Raw genomic sequence first — 15,135 nt, 5'->3', positions numbered from 1 at the left:
CCCCAGCCCCTGTGGACCGCGCCCACCTCCCCGGCCAACCTGTCCTTTGTGACGGACGTTACCTGTGACCCTGGGATGTGATTGGACAAGAGAAGACGCCCTTCCGTAGTCCACTTATCCCGGCTCTGCCACGCTGTCAGTCAGCGAGCCCCGAAATCCATCTTCGGCCTCTTTTATATCGAGGGGGCTGTTGTTAGCCATCTATTGTATTACTGTGACTGGTTCTGCTGATACATCACCCAAATGGAGGTTCTTGTCATCTTCAAAGCCGGGTCAAACGCTTGTGTGTGTACTGTCCTCCTCACGGTCAGTTCAGCAGCACGCCTGAGTAGAGTTCAGAGTCGAGTCGACGTTTCTTGGCGTGTTTCTCTTTCATTCTCTTCGACCCCTGGAGTCTGATATTTTGACATTGCTCGAAAGTTGCTGTATAATTTATTTTACTTGCTCAAATTTCCTGCTATCGGTGACTCATATCTTATCTATAGCGACTGGACATGAGGACTATTATTTATGCATCGCCAGCTGTTGTTTACCACTAAAACAAGGCCGATCTGTTATTATTCCAATGTAACATATGGCTAGGGCACTTTGGTTTAAAAAGCTATACCATACTCAGTTGTTAAATGGTATTTCTAGCACACTATCAAACTTGAAACGATGCTATATTAACAGAAATGAAAATAAGTTATTTCACCCGCTTAGGCAATTCTAAAACCCAATGTAAAGTCACATTGAAAAATACATGTATTCAATACTAAGTCACGTGGACTGCCAGGAAGAAAATCCCAAAGAGATGAAGAATCTTACCTTTACAAGCATGCCCTCCCCAGGAAAATGAAAGATTTGCTTAAATTTCACCTTTCAAGGGAGGGTGAAGGTTGGTGAAAGAGGCTGAATCAACATTTGCCATTTCATTCTGACCCTTCTCTTTTATCCGCTCTCTGCCATGTCCTGAAAGACAGTATATTTATGAATTATTTATCTACGTTTGAAAATATTACACTTGTGGCGTCCTTGTCCCACATCTTATCCTCAAGGGCATCAGGCCAAGCAGTGAAGACAATCGAAGGCTAGCTTGTACTTATATAGCCTTTCACAACATTCAGATCTTTGAACATGTACAGTTACATCATTTACTTGTCATCTCTGGGAATGTATCGTTTGAAGCTGACGATTGTAGTTGGATGAATGTTGGGATCAAACGCTTCGGACTGTAGCTGTGTTGTGAGGATTTACAGTGTGAATAATACACACTACGGATAAAATAACAAGCTACTGTAATTAAATTCCAGCGAATCGCAGCAAAGAGTTTAAATATGTTACAGTACTGTAGTCATATTATTGGCTTTAGATAAATAACTTGTTCTAGGTAATTTTATTGGCTTGGATTCGTTGTTGTGGAAGTCTAGATATACCACTCCTCCTGCCCTGGCTGTTGCCGGGAAAAATAAGTGGTCTATACCCCTCTAGAATTATGAAACACAATGTATTTGAGGTAAAAATGACAAATGACAAATAAAAATAAGGACAGAGGCAGGTATTGTATGCACCTGTTTTCAACATATACAATTTATGAGTTTTAGTTCTAACAATATCACATATATGATTTTTAAATTTTCAGTTCGATAAAATTGGATAAAATCTCCCATATATGTTTTTGGGAGTATGTGGGTAAAGAAACATAAAATTAGTATAAAGCTGTCCGTCCAAGGATATCAGACCAGATGTTAGTCTACATTATATTATAGGCAGAAAATATATAACATCCAGTTTTATATTTCTTAGCTAACAACATTCTTTCCTTTTTTGGCTTCTGTGCTTCAGCACGGAACATTCCAGCTTTCCCAAAGCATTTCTTACCATTTGTTTGCTAAAAGTATTTGTTTGGAAGATAAATGGCTGCCTTGGCAGGAGAGATGACAGCCTACACGAAGATGATATTGAATTGATTTCTGAAATGTTGCAGAACGGACTGCTTGATGTGTACCACGAGACATGAATCATAAAAATTCTATTAAAAAGCTCTTGAATGCCTGACACCGGAATATTATTTGTGATGATTAATTTTCCCCAGTCATTATAAAAGCAGTCAGCATCAGATTGCCTCTGACAAAATTGCTTTTCATTCCCTGGTGAATACCCTCAGTGTGCTTTTTGAGAGTGCAAAACCATATTTCTCAGCACAATATTATGTCAAGATGGCCCTTGAAGATGCCACTGTCAACCTTCCTCATGTAGCTCCTACAGTATAGCACCTATTTGCATTTGGCCAATCATAAGAAAGTATCTCTCACTTCATTCTGAACAAGGAGGTCACAGACTCGACTTAGAGATACGGCTCCTAATTTGTAAACCTGTGTGTCAGGTGTGTCAGGTGTAGGGAATGCCATCGGCACCCAATCATGGTTCTTAAACTGGAACTGCTATATTTTCAGATTCTGGAGGCTGTTAGTTGTGTCCATGGGTAGGTGTTGTGGTAACTGGGAATGTCACTACAGTCCTGTAACTAATGATGGTTGGTGCCACGGGGTATTTATCAGAACGTATATGTCACCTGTGATATATGAATGGTTGCTTAATGTGTAATTGTGTTTGCTAATATATCAGAGTCTGAAGGATCAGTTTCAATCCCTGTTTTCCTACTGGGTGCTTTTCTACACAATCGGTTTCTGCAATGTTCTCATCATGCATCTCTCTTTCTCCCTCGGCTCTCTATCTCTTCACTCCCTCTCTCCCTCCCTCTATCTCCCTCTCTCCCTACCTCTCCTCTTCCTTCCTCCCTCTCCCTCTCTGCTCCCCCTAGAGCTACTCCAGTCAAGGCCGAGGCAGCAACGGCGGAGGAGGAGGCGATGAAGATTATGAGATCCCGCCCATCACTCCCCCGAACCATGCAGACCCCTCTCTGCTCCACCTCATGGATCCCGAGTCAGGCTACCCCTTCCACGGCCTGCCCCACAACGGGCTGCTCAACCCCTACTCCTACCCGGAGCTGCCCGCCCTAATGATGTCCAACATGCTGGGGCAGGATAGCCACCTCCTAGCTGGGCCAATGCACGCGGTAAGTTCCCCTTCTCCCCCTCCACATCCTCCACATACATAGGTCTCTTAGAGGCGGAAGGAGCAACCAAGGAGGCCTTTTGGAAATCCTTGAGGTGTTTTTCTTTTTTTCTCATCTCTAAGGTGTTTTTGGTTAAATATGTGTGTTGATAGTCAACTTGACGTTTTAGATGGTTTCTTCACCCGAGGGTGTCTGTTGTAGAAATGCAGCTGTGGAGAGGAGAATCACGTTGTAGATCCAGCTGTGTACCTTTGTCTTCTATGAATGAGAAGTTTGTATTGTGCTGACACTGCCTTGCCCTTCCTGATTTGAAGTACTTTTTTCTCCATTAGTGGTTGAGGCATACAGCTGGATCCACATATCCGTTGGGATGGGACGTTGAACCATCTCGACCAAAGACCACTTATGAGGTCTGAAAACTCTTACAAACTTCAATACTAGGGTGGAGAGTATTCCTTTGAGGCTGTCATGTGACTTTGGCTTTACCTTTTTTTAATCACGTCTGAGGAATAAGCTTTGATTTGTTTATCTTGTCATTCACGTGTCAAATGTACTAGTACTATGTACTAACTGGTAGACATTTAACCTGGTGTATTTGAAATTCTAACTGAAAATGAAAATATAACATGCAGCATGTTTAACATGTTAAATAAGGCTTTGTGAGAGCCATGTTATAACTGAGGAAAACATTATCAAGGAGTGGAATAATGTTCCAAATACAGTCAGTAGCGAACATAAAACTGCAAAGACCACTGCAGATATAAGCAATATCCCTACTTTCAAAGATTCTGGTTCTTTTTTTCAACCGCAGCTTCCAGCTCTTTTCAGCACAGCTCTTTAGTATCTATTCAGTTGCTCTTCTCAAAGATTTTATTCCCTCAAAGTGAGCGAGCAAGAAACTGTGCAGTGCACATTTTCATTCACTCTCTGATCGAAAAAAATCCCCCCCCCCCACACACAAAAAAAAGGGGGAGGGGAAGGGGGGGGGTTTGGTCTTCAAGGGGAAAAGAAGGGATCTCCCTTGTCAGCTACTTTTTCTTTTCAAAAGGACCTCCAATCCAACCCTGGCGAAGCGACTATTTCATGTGTTAAACATGGTTCACACTGAACATGCAAACACCCCTGGCGAACTCACTCATAGGCTTTAATCATAGAATCCAACCAGATAAATTATAAATGGGGCCCCACTTGTGAATTATTCAATGTTATATACTTTCATCTGACACAAATAACTTCTTTTTTTTCTCTCACTATAAATATTCATGCTTTAATGTGAGTATCTGTGTGGCATTTATCCTCTGTTAATCAGGTCTTATGTGATTTCAGAATCAAACTGCATAAGTTGTGTTTTCTGTGTGTGGTAGAAACTGACTCCAAGCTTACAGTAAGACGATGCATAGCTAACTGAAGTACTGTGAGCTAAATATGTCTCATGCCGTAGTGAGATATCATTCATTTCAACATTTTAAAGTTAATTATAAGCTTAGTTATTGGTTGTAGTCAGTCAACATCTTGGTTTTAAATCCTCCAAGTGTACCGATTTATTTCATATAGTTGCGATAAGATTTCTGTGGGAAGTTTAAGGATGTGTATGTGTTTTTGTGTATTTGGGAGTATACATTTGTTTATGTGTGTATGTTTGTTTGTTTGTACTGCACATGTTTGTGTATGTAGGCAGTAAAGTATGTATGCCTTTCTAATTTACCTCCATTTACCTATTCTGTATCTGTATTACCTATTCGGAGTCAGGTGGCTGAGCGGTGAGGGAGTCGGGCTAGTAATCAGACTCCCGGCCAGTTCGATTCCCGGCTGTGCCAAATGGCGTTGTGTCCTTGGGCAAGGCACTTCACCCTACTTTCCTCGGGGGAATGTCCCTGTACTTACTGTACGTCGCTCTGGATAAGAGCGTCTGCTAAATGACTCAATGTCAATGTATAGGAAAGCCCATCTCTTCCTCTCAGTGTGTTTGGCCAATAACAGTTCATTGAGACAGAGAGAGCGCCCTGGTTTTTAAACAGTTTTCATTTCACCTTTGCAATTATTTATTCTCAAATAGCCCTTCAGGGTAATGTTCCATTTTCGTATTTCACACTCCCTTTTCCCATAAATGATCCATCATTGCAATAAATCACCACACAAACACAGACTAGCACATGCAGTGAAAGGCCTAAAGATTTATGTAACACATTCATGCTCTCCACTTCCTCATTTTAGTACTACTCTGGCAGAACCCGGCTAATAATAGTGACTATTAATATTTCCTGTTGCTTAGCAACCGGAGCAAGTAATAGCTTACTCTGGAAAAATAGATGACCGATAAGAGAGAGAGAAAAAAAATTCAATTCATTTATTATCTCCTGGGACAAGAAGAGCTTATATCTGAGCACAGAAATAGGAAGGTAGGTTTGAGTATATGGAGAAATATACTGATATTAAAGGAATGGTAGACCAGGTTTTTTCCATTTTCATACCATTAAGAAACAATTTTTCATCTTATGTTTCCCTATGAAGTAAAGTAACCTTAATTTCATGGCAACAAAAGCAAAATAGATGCGTTCAAGGATTATTTATGGTGTGAGCTTAAAACAGATGAATAGAAGGCATGTCTAATTATATAAATACAGAATAACATTCCTTGAAGTTCTTAGTATTACCTTGTGTAATATCTACTGCTTTGACAGTGTAAATTATTGAGGATTCTCTTTCATTACAGGTTAAGTAGATCAGTAAAAATGTTGATTCAACAACAGTACCTCAAGGATACAACACATAATCAATGTTGAAACTTAACAGTAAACATTTAAACCCCCTACAAATTAGCTCAGCTGGAGAAATAGATATTTTTCATCTCAGGGGAAGTGGTCTAGGGTTTTAGTACAACGTTCAGCAAAGACAATACTTTTTTACCTTTCATCTTTTGCTTTTTTTCTATCATATGGCAAAGATAGTTAAATCATTGCAGTGTTAGGAAAAGGCAATATCATTTTTTTTTTTTTTAAAGATAGGAATTCTGGCTGTACTGAACTTCAGGAAAAGCCTACGTTTGCTTGTTATGAATAAAATAAGAGTCCTTGTTATCAACTTGAAGCTTCATTTTGGACCAGTTGGAAGTGTTGGGTCTCACTGTGAAGAGGACGATATTATCCCGTCTCTTCCACCCCTCCTCTTTCTCTGTTGACTACATCCTGTCTTTGACAGCCTTCTCCTCTTCCTTCTCTCTCTCTCTCTTTTTCTCTCTGTCTTTCTCTCTCTCTCTCTCTTTCTCTCTCTCTCTCATTTCATCTGAATTCTGCTCAGGCTGGTATTAACAGCCACATCAAAAGATGACATGAACATTGGGTGGAGAAACAGACAGGGTGCAGTGAGGAGAAATGAGTGTTTGGGGCATTTAGATGCAGTGTTGATGTCCACAGCATAATTGTAGATAACTCTGACAATATGGTGGTTATAGAGCTTATTCAAGCGGTTTCCCTTTCAAAGAGGTTTTATTCTGCATACTGTAGGCAATTTAGTCTGAATTTTTGCACAGCGAAATTATCGTTTGACAAACTGCACACGGATAAACAGGTAACAATGCAACCATAACAACTAAATCCTTTGAAGTTGGAAAAAATATTATTCTACAGCCTACTGAAGAAATTCAAATTTTCCAATCACATTACTTGAGACATAACTCTCAAGTTTACCCCAAAGTAGTCCCACCACCCACAGTTTAACCCCTCCACACACACCCCCACTCCAACACTCTGTGGCCAGAAAGAGGCCTGGATGACTGGAGGCCGTACTGTACTCTGTCACCATCCTTGAGTCTGGGTGCTTATTACAACGAGTGAATCCCCATGTAACCCCTCTCCCTCAGTTGCCTGTGGCCCCCTGCAATGGGGGGGAGGGTGGGCTTTCATGTTCGACAGGCCCCTGGATCCCCGGGCCTGGCTGGTGCCCGGGCGGTGGGATGGGAGCCAGATTTGTCTCTTTGAAAAAGAGGAGTTCTCTGTGTGGCGGTAATGAGGGTCTAGGGGCTGGGGTGGGGGAGGGGGAGGGGAGGGAGGGGGAGGGGGAGGGAGGGGGTGGGGGAGGGGAGGGGAGGGAGGGGGAGGGGAGGGAGGGGGTTTGAAGGGCCGCTGAGGCGTCCGCCGCCACGTTTAAATATTGAAACTGAGCGCCAGCCCTGACGTCTCATTACAAGCATAACGAGGTTCGTTTGGGGAGGTGTTTGTGTGTGTGTTTGGGGAGGTGTGTGTGTGTGTTTGGGGGGGGTGTTTGTGTGTGTGTTTGGGGAGGTATGTGTGTGTGTTTGGGGGGGTGTTTGTGTGTGTGTTTGGGGAGGTGTGTGTGTGTGTTTGGGGGGGTGTTTGTGTGTGTGTTTGGGGAGGTATGTGTGTGTGTTTGGGGGGGTGTTTGTGTATGTGTTTGGGGAGGTGTGTGTGTGTGTTTGGGGGGGTGTTTGTGTGTGTGTGTTTGGGGAGGTGTGTGCGTGTGTTTAGGGGGGTGTTTGTGTGTGTGTTTGGGGAGGTGTGTGCGTGTGTTTAGGGGGGTGTTTGTGTGTGTGTTTGGGGAGGTGTGTGTGTGTTTGGGGCTGTAGGGGTTGGAAGTACCCCTGTTTGCCAAAATCCGCAAGTTCATGTCGCCCACAGTCACGTTATCCGTAATGGGGGATTTGTTCAGTCTTGTCAGACATGTGGCGCTACATGGCTATTCCTGGCAGGGTCAGACCACAAACTTCAAACATAGTCAGGCATGGGCTGGGCTCATACAGTCATGTCAGCTTAGTCCTGTTGGCATGGCGACATGCACTGTCCTTATGACATACCTTAAGTGCTTTACGGATACTAAAAGGCCCTTTCACTGTTAATAAATGTCTTATTGTAAGCCGATAAACCAGCTACGCAATATCTTTGTATCTGTGTTGTTCTGCAATTTAGCAGCAGTGTTTGATGATGTAGATGAATGCGTGTGTGTGTGCTGTATAAATGTGTGTTTGTGCGTGTCTGTGTTTTCAGGATCAATTCTTGTCAGAGTCGCTGATTGCTACAAGGTTATGTGAGCTTGACTTAATTTGACTTCATTTAATCTGATAAAGGAAATTTATTTTGCATCACTTGGCATTTAGGACAGAGACAGAAGAAAAAGATCCACCAATATTTTAGTGCAACAACATAAAAGCATCTATTGACAGCACCAAAGTATGTAGAGTGCCAACGAAACATTATATAAGGTCAAATGTGACCTTAGACAAACTTTCCATAATACTGTACACACATCTAAACCTCTTCATGGGCATAACGTTATAAAGCTAAATTTCAATTCTCCATTAATACTTACAGTATGGCAGTAAGGGCCAACATGAAAAGAGGCCACTGTTTTGTAAGATAGAGAATCTTTTCAGACCAGAAACATATCTCATATGACCGGCCTGCACTGTTGGCTTTCAGGGGAATAGATATGACATCTTGATTTCGTGTCCAGATAAATCACTTTTGTTTTAGCCACAGATGGAATGTTTTCTGTTCAGGCGTTTCATTTGACAAAAAGATGGATACCTTTCAGTGAATGTCCAGACAACTGCTTTGAGAAATGTCTCCTGTCACTGAAGTAGAAACTAATACAAACAATTGTCCTGGCACTATGATTCACTTAAAACAATACAAAAACAAATACTTTATAATTATATTTTCAAAGCAAAGCTTTGTTTTTAGTTGCTTATTATGAATGTGTGACAGTGAGGAAATGAAAAGGATAATTAAAGGATTTAGCATTAAAAACAAATGAGCATTCATTGCCGATCATAAATATTCATGCGGCTAATTCAAATAACGTTAAGCGACTGTTGAGGCTAATGAATATTTAAAACAGCATGGTCACAGGGATTTGAACTTTGCATTAGCTGAATTGAGATGATGTACATGGGTAAACAATTGAATCTGGAGAACCGATTTTCATTGTGATGGAAACAGTTTTGCACAGAATAATTATGTTGGGCACATTAGCCCCATCAAAGCAAAATCCCAAACTAGAATTCCTTCAAATAGAGAACGAAACACTCAAAGAATTCCCACACAAGATCCGTAAAGTCTCATCAGCGAGCGAGCAAGGGAGGAGGGTTGAGATGGTGGACGATTTGGAGCGATTTGAACGTGGGCCCCAGAGACAGGACTGGGTACGAGGAGAGGGGGGCGAGGAGGAGGGGGGGCGACAAAACGTTTGTTTTCCACGCTTGCCTGGAGAGGCAACACGCTCGCGCGGCGATCGGAAAACGTCCCGCCCGGGCTCCCTTTAAAAGGGGTTTGCCCGTTTTCCTTTGAGGGATCAGCGTTGCGAGGCGTCCTCGCTGCGGCGCTAATTAGGGCCCACCACACAGCCAGCCTGTGGGGATAATGTCCCATTATTAGAGTCATTTGTTTCAATTAAACGCTCTGTGATTCTACAATAGCGAGCGGCGGACCCTGCGCGAGGAAACTATTACTCTCTCTCCCAGGGAGCAGTGAGTCAGGGTTCTCAAGAAGGGGGTTGGAGGTTCTGAAGAAGGGGGTTAGAGATTCTAAAGAGGGGGGTTAGAGATTCTAAAGAGGGGGGTTGGAGGTTCTGAAGAAGGGGGTTAGAGATTCTAAAGAGGGGGGTTGGAGGTTCTGAAGAAGGGGGTTAGAGATTCTAAAGAGGGGGGTTGGAGGTTCTGAAGAAGGGGGTTACAGGTTCTGTTCTGAGGACAGATGAGGAGAATGTAGAGAGGCCCAGAGGACTGTAGACACCAAGGAAGCTTCTGATGTTTTATAGAAAGACTGAAGCTGCAGTATCAATGGTGGGGAATCACAGCTGGTTCTCTGCACTTGTTGTACTAGGACTGGTTAGATTCAACAAGGACTCACTTCTCAGCAACTCCTCAAGCCACACGTGAGTTGCGCTGAAGCGGGAACACGTATCCCAGCTGGTTCCGGGCGCCCTGCCGGTGGGAGAGGTGCGTTCGAAACACACCTTCTCCGCCATCTTCCGTCGGCCAGCCGAGTACGTCAGTGGCCAAACAAAGCCGCCAGACAAACCCCCCCACCCCCCCTCTGCCTCTGCCCTGGATGACAATTAGCATATAGTACCTATGGCAACCATGGAGCAGACATCATAATAGCCTTTCATAATGTCTGTGCACCACTGGTGTGGACCGTCTTGTGGTGTCTCAGCGGGAGACAGAGAGAGAAAGAGGCGAGGAGAGTCGCATGAGGTGTTCGCATTTAGGAGATTAGGGTGTTGACTAAGCCTCCTGATGCATAAAAATTAATAAATAAAAATGTTTTATATGAATATAAAAAAAACCCTGGGTGATTTAAAGGGTTTTGGGGTGGTTTGGTGGGAAGTTGGGCTTTTCTCCTCAGCAGTTGGAAGTGAAGCGGTTATCTTCACACTGTCATAAGTGGTATGAGTTGAAAAGGAAGAGGGGGGGGGGATTTTGGGGGGGCACTTCCTGCTCATTTGCATTATGATTCCACTGGTGTGGCTCACTATAAAGTATCTAACTGGCTGTCTGGACTCACATGACACTTGGCACCAATATGTGTGCTAAAATACACAATATCACCTCAGAGAGCCCCAGTGTGCCATCTAAGAGAGACTGTGTTCTTTCCTTTTACACCAACATAATAGAAATCTCGATTGATACCAAGAGGTGGCTGCCCTGTGATGCCTCTGTTGCCAGGCTGCCTGTCATTGGCCATCTTTTCTCGCTGGTGTGATGTTTACAAAGAAACATATAAAAAGCGTTGAATCATCCCCTCAGGCTGTTGCTATGGAAATAACCCCGCCATGGTCGCCCATTCATGTTTGATTAATTGTTTTTTTTTCCTGTCAGTGCTTGTTGTCCAGCACATCCCCAGTTCATAGGGCCAGTCCAAACCAAGCAACAAACAAAGAAAATCTGAACTTTCAAATCTAGTTGTTTTGGGCTTGGCACTGTGTGTGTGTGTGTGTGTGTGTGTGTGTGTGTGTGTGCGTGTATGTCTGCTTATGGAGCACTACACAGTGTTACGGTTTCCACATTTCCATTTTGGTCTGCAAACCTCTGCCTCAACTGCCTTGCAGTCTCAAACTAATCATACGTTTTACAAACGAACACCTGGGCTGTCTATTAGCCTCCTTGCCCCCCCCCCCCACCTCACCAAAATTGCACTGGGCCTGTGTTGCCCCTTCACAACCCACAGGGGGCAGTTAGAAAGCTGGCAGGCAGGAAGTGTGTGGCAACTGCTTAGGTGCTATTTATTAAGATGTGATCTGTGAGGCCCCAGCCCACAGCTTGTTAGAGGAGTGTTAATCAAATTAGTTTTCACTTAAGGCTTTTCTTCAACGCATTACCAAATACAAGGGCTCCTCTTGCACAATTGGCACTGATTAAGTTTGTTTGTCCATTGAAGGCTTTAAGCAATAGCCCCTTGTTCTCCATCAGTCCTTAGCCTGAGTGCAGCTAAGAGTCACTGAGAGGTTAGCTCTTTGTATGGGTTTGAACAAGTACAATGGTTTTACTGGTTCGTTGTGAGTGTGTTTTAGTTAAAGATATATCCAAGGTTCAAGCTAACCCTGTTACAAATCTGTACAGTATCTGTGTGTGACTGAGAAAAAAAAACATGCCATAATGGACTGTCAGGATATTTGGGTTTGTATTTTGATGCTAGGCCATCAGCCTTCACTAGCCGTCTCTCTCTGGAGTAACAGAAGGATCTCTTCCTAACCTTAAGCCTACATTTCCCCTACGATATAATTTCACGTCTTCAAGATTTAACACATTCGTTTATACTTCCTTTTCCGAACTGTTTTGGCTTTAGCAGTACTTCCAGAGTGTCAGGCTGTGGGGGTGGGTCTGGACATACTCAAGGTTATGGGTGGTTTTGACGTACAGTCAGATTCATTGCTCACAGATGGACAATGTGACAAGGAGGGTTAATGGTTCCCAGATGCGCGGCTTATATTTAAAGTATAAACGTCAGTTTTCTCGGTTGTAGGCGACGCAAATTGAGACTGCTCAAAGACAGCTCACCCGGCGAGGGCGATTGGAAAATGGCCAGTCATTGAAATCATTGACTGTAGTGGTCGTTCTTCTAATGTGTACCTGACTGAGTTAGCTGGTGTCAGCTTGTGTTCCTGTGTGCAGATACGCTCTCTGCTTTCGTTAAGGCTTTTAGATTGAGCTATTTTTAAACACACAAAAGGCTTTACGTCTACGACAGCTGCCGAAAGTACTCCAGTTATGACGTATGCCGTTTACGAGCTGTGTCTTTGAAACATATTGTTTCTTCCAGTTTAAAGTCACTTGTCATTTTTAACAAGTAGATGTATGTTTTTGGGGGAGCAAGTGGCGTCTCTCACAGTATTTCTGAACTGGGAGTCAGGTTACAATATCATTAGATAGAACCCGTCACAAATTATAGGTTTTTGCCGTCCATGAATGACTGGCATCCATGGAATCTTATTTGAGACTGGCTTCTGAGGTGGCCAGTGCTGGGCTAGGGTTAGCGTTGCGGGCGCCAGCTCTCTGTTCCATCTGGAAGATCACCTCTGTAAGCCTGAGGGGGTCTATTCATCAGGTCTGGAGGTGATTCATGTTTACACTTAGTCCCTATTTGAAATCGATACACAGCACTCTGAGAGATGTTTTAGCTAAGTCTTTATGCGGCCTGTTTTGCACATCAGTACATGTGCTGTCGGGCTGGAGGCTCTCTGATTGGACAACCAGTCTTTCTTTAGACTCCCCCCCCCCCTCCACCCACCCCCTCTCCCCTCTCCAAATGTTCTTTCCCGCACACTCTATTTCCCTCTCTCTTTCTATCTCTCTCTATTTATTTGTATCTCCCTCTCTCTATTTTTCTCTATCTTCCTGTCCTTTCCTCACGCTCTTCCACTCTTTCTCTCCTGTTTTGATAGGGACGCAGTTATCAGCCTGTCAATTCTAATCTCGTCTTGCCAGGACTGTGCTGTCCATTCAGAATAACAGCAACCCTCCCCCCTTCCCTCTATCTCTCTCCCTGCCTCCCTCCCCCTCTCTACATTTCTGACAACAGCAATTCTGATGGTATGAGCAAAGCTTGACACCAGTGCAATCCAATCTTTTCTTTGTGAGCTACCCTGGTTGCTCTGCGGAGAGCAACCCCTTATTTGTTAATAAAATATTTCAATGTGTACTGTAATATATGTCCAATGGTGTGGTTTGTTAGTAGTGGTCATTGATACATTGTATATCAAGATGTAAGATGTTACAGAATACCTTAAAGCATTCTTATTCTGAGTTAATGTGTTTTATGTTTATTTATTCAAGTTGATCAGTATTTGAAGAAGTCTTGGGTATATTTTGGACATGTATATAGACCACTGAACTAAAAGGAGACTAAATCAAATGGGGAAATGCTCCAATGAGAGAATTCTCCCTGTTTTTCTTTTATGATTGGCCATGTGTTGTGTTGCCACACTTTACAATTTATAAATATAAATGATTTTTCCTGGAGATTATTTAGCTTTTACAGTTTGTCATTCCATTAGCTCCTCTTCAATTTATTCAACCCTCACTTCAAAGGCAGAGTGGAACAGATGTCATTTCAAACGCCTTTTTTTCCTCATTGCATAAAAGTGAGAGATGATTATTTTTTAATGAAACCACATACTCAGGGAAGAAAAAAAATTACTAACCAGACTAAAACTGTGAAATGGAGAGAAGGAACAGGGAGTGACTTCATTTGCACTCTGAATGGAAATGCTCCTTCATTTCAGCACCACCCATCCAGAAGCTAGATTCAACTGACCCCCTTTTTTTTGCCTATATGTACTCAGGTCTACAGTTCTGACGAGCTAATTTCATGCTGTCTGGAGACATGTTTCCTTCACATGGTAGCAGAAACAATGCAGTTTATTTCAAAAGCAGTCATTAAACTAGAGTCTAATGAGAGACAAGGCTGCTCCTTAATCCCATGAAAAGTCTGCATGAAAGCCTATGAAACAAGAATGATTTTAACATTCTAAAGTTCACTCTTTGATAGTTCTGGCAAACCGATCCTTTTAAATTTCTCTCACATCATTTGTGAAATGCCACATGCCGGAAGCAGAAATATTCACAGATGAAATTTCGCTATGAATTTCATTGTCTAGAGACAGAAGACCCATTTAACTCGGTTCTTAAAAATCAGCTTTGGAACCTCACTTGTTACAGTCTACCTTCTGAAATCTCCCCGTGTTTGCATGAACCAGTCACCCAACACACAGACTGGACTACCTTCTCTCCTCACAAAGATCTCGTTGATTGTGGCGTTCCACGGTTATCTAGTCACAGTCAAGGATGAAGTTGTGATTGTTTTTCTCGTTTTTTCCTCTTCTTCTCTATAGGTCATCAGGAATTAGGTTTCCTGATGTTCTCTCATCGCTAATGGCAACATCAAACAGTCACTTCTCCTCTCCATCCTCCATTGGATACATTTCTTCCCCCGTTAAATGTTTGATTTCTCTCTCTCTCTCTCTCTCTCTCTCTCTCTCTCTCTCTCTCTCTCTCTCTCTCTCTCTCTCTCTCTCTCTCTCTCTCTCTCTCTCTCTCTCTCTCTCTCTCTCTCTCTCTCTCTCTCTCTCTCTCTCTGTCTCTTCAAATGCCTGATGTGTTATGTCTCACGTCAGACCAGCCAAAAGGAAAGCAATTTCCATAAAGAATTGCAGCCAGGCTCGATGTGACCGGAGTTTGACTCCCCTCAAAGCTTTTATGAGGGAAGTGAAAATGTATTCACGTGCGATGGCTCCAATACATCAGATATACATGTCAAAAAAACACTGACGACTGCCTCATTTCAGACAGTGTGGTTTGACTGGCGTGTGTCGACTTCGCTGATGAACCAATGGAATCGCGCAAATAAACAAAATGGGCGTTTATGATTCTGATGTGAAAAATTTTGTTTGCTCTTTTGAGCTGTGGGCAAGTTGTTGACAGTTCTCAAGATATAGGATGGTATTCTAGCAGTAAATTATCTTGACTATATCTTGTATATCTTGAATATATCTTGTAGCATGTACAGGATCCTATGGATTTTAAGTGAACTGCAAGCAAGCATGGAGTCATCCTGTATTGAAAC

General features: G+C 42.8%; 1 protein-coding gene across 2 annotated transcripts in view; it reads left to right on the top strand.

The window, feature by feature from the left end:
• The window catches only part of LOC134019374 (thymocyte selection-associated high mobility group box protein TOX-like), a 64,563-nt gene that overhangs the window by 41,565 nt on the left and 7,863 nt on the right, over positions 1 to 15,135 (top strand). Inside the window, exons 4-5 of one of the 2 annotated variants that reach the window (XM_062460208.1) lie at positions 2,804 to 3,058; positions 3,391 to 3,468. In XM_062460208.1, the coding sequence (XP_062316192.1) occupies positions 2,804 to 3,058; positions 3,391 to 3,468 (333 nt within the window). The remainder of the gene's footprint in view (positions 1 to 2,803; positions 3,059 to 3,390; positions 3,469 to 15,135) is intronic. The other variant, XM_062460209.1, reaches the window with a different exon arrangement.

The sequence above is a fragment of the Osmerus eperlanus genome, chromosome 4 (genome assembly GCF_963692335.1).
Source record: "Osmerus eperlanus chromosome 4, fOsmEpe2.1, whole genome shotgun sequence".
NCBI lineage: Eukaryota > Metazoa > Chordata > Actinopteri > Osmeriformes > Osmeridae > Osmerus > Osmerus eperlanus.
This window is presented reverse-complemented; position numbering and strand designations above follow the sequence as displayed.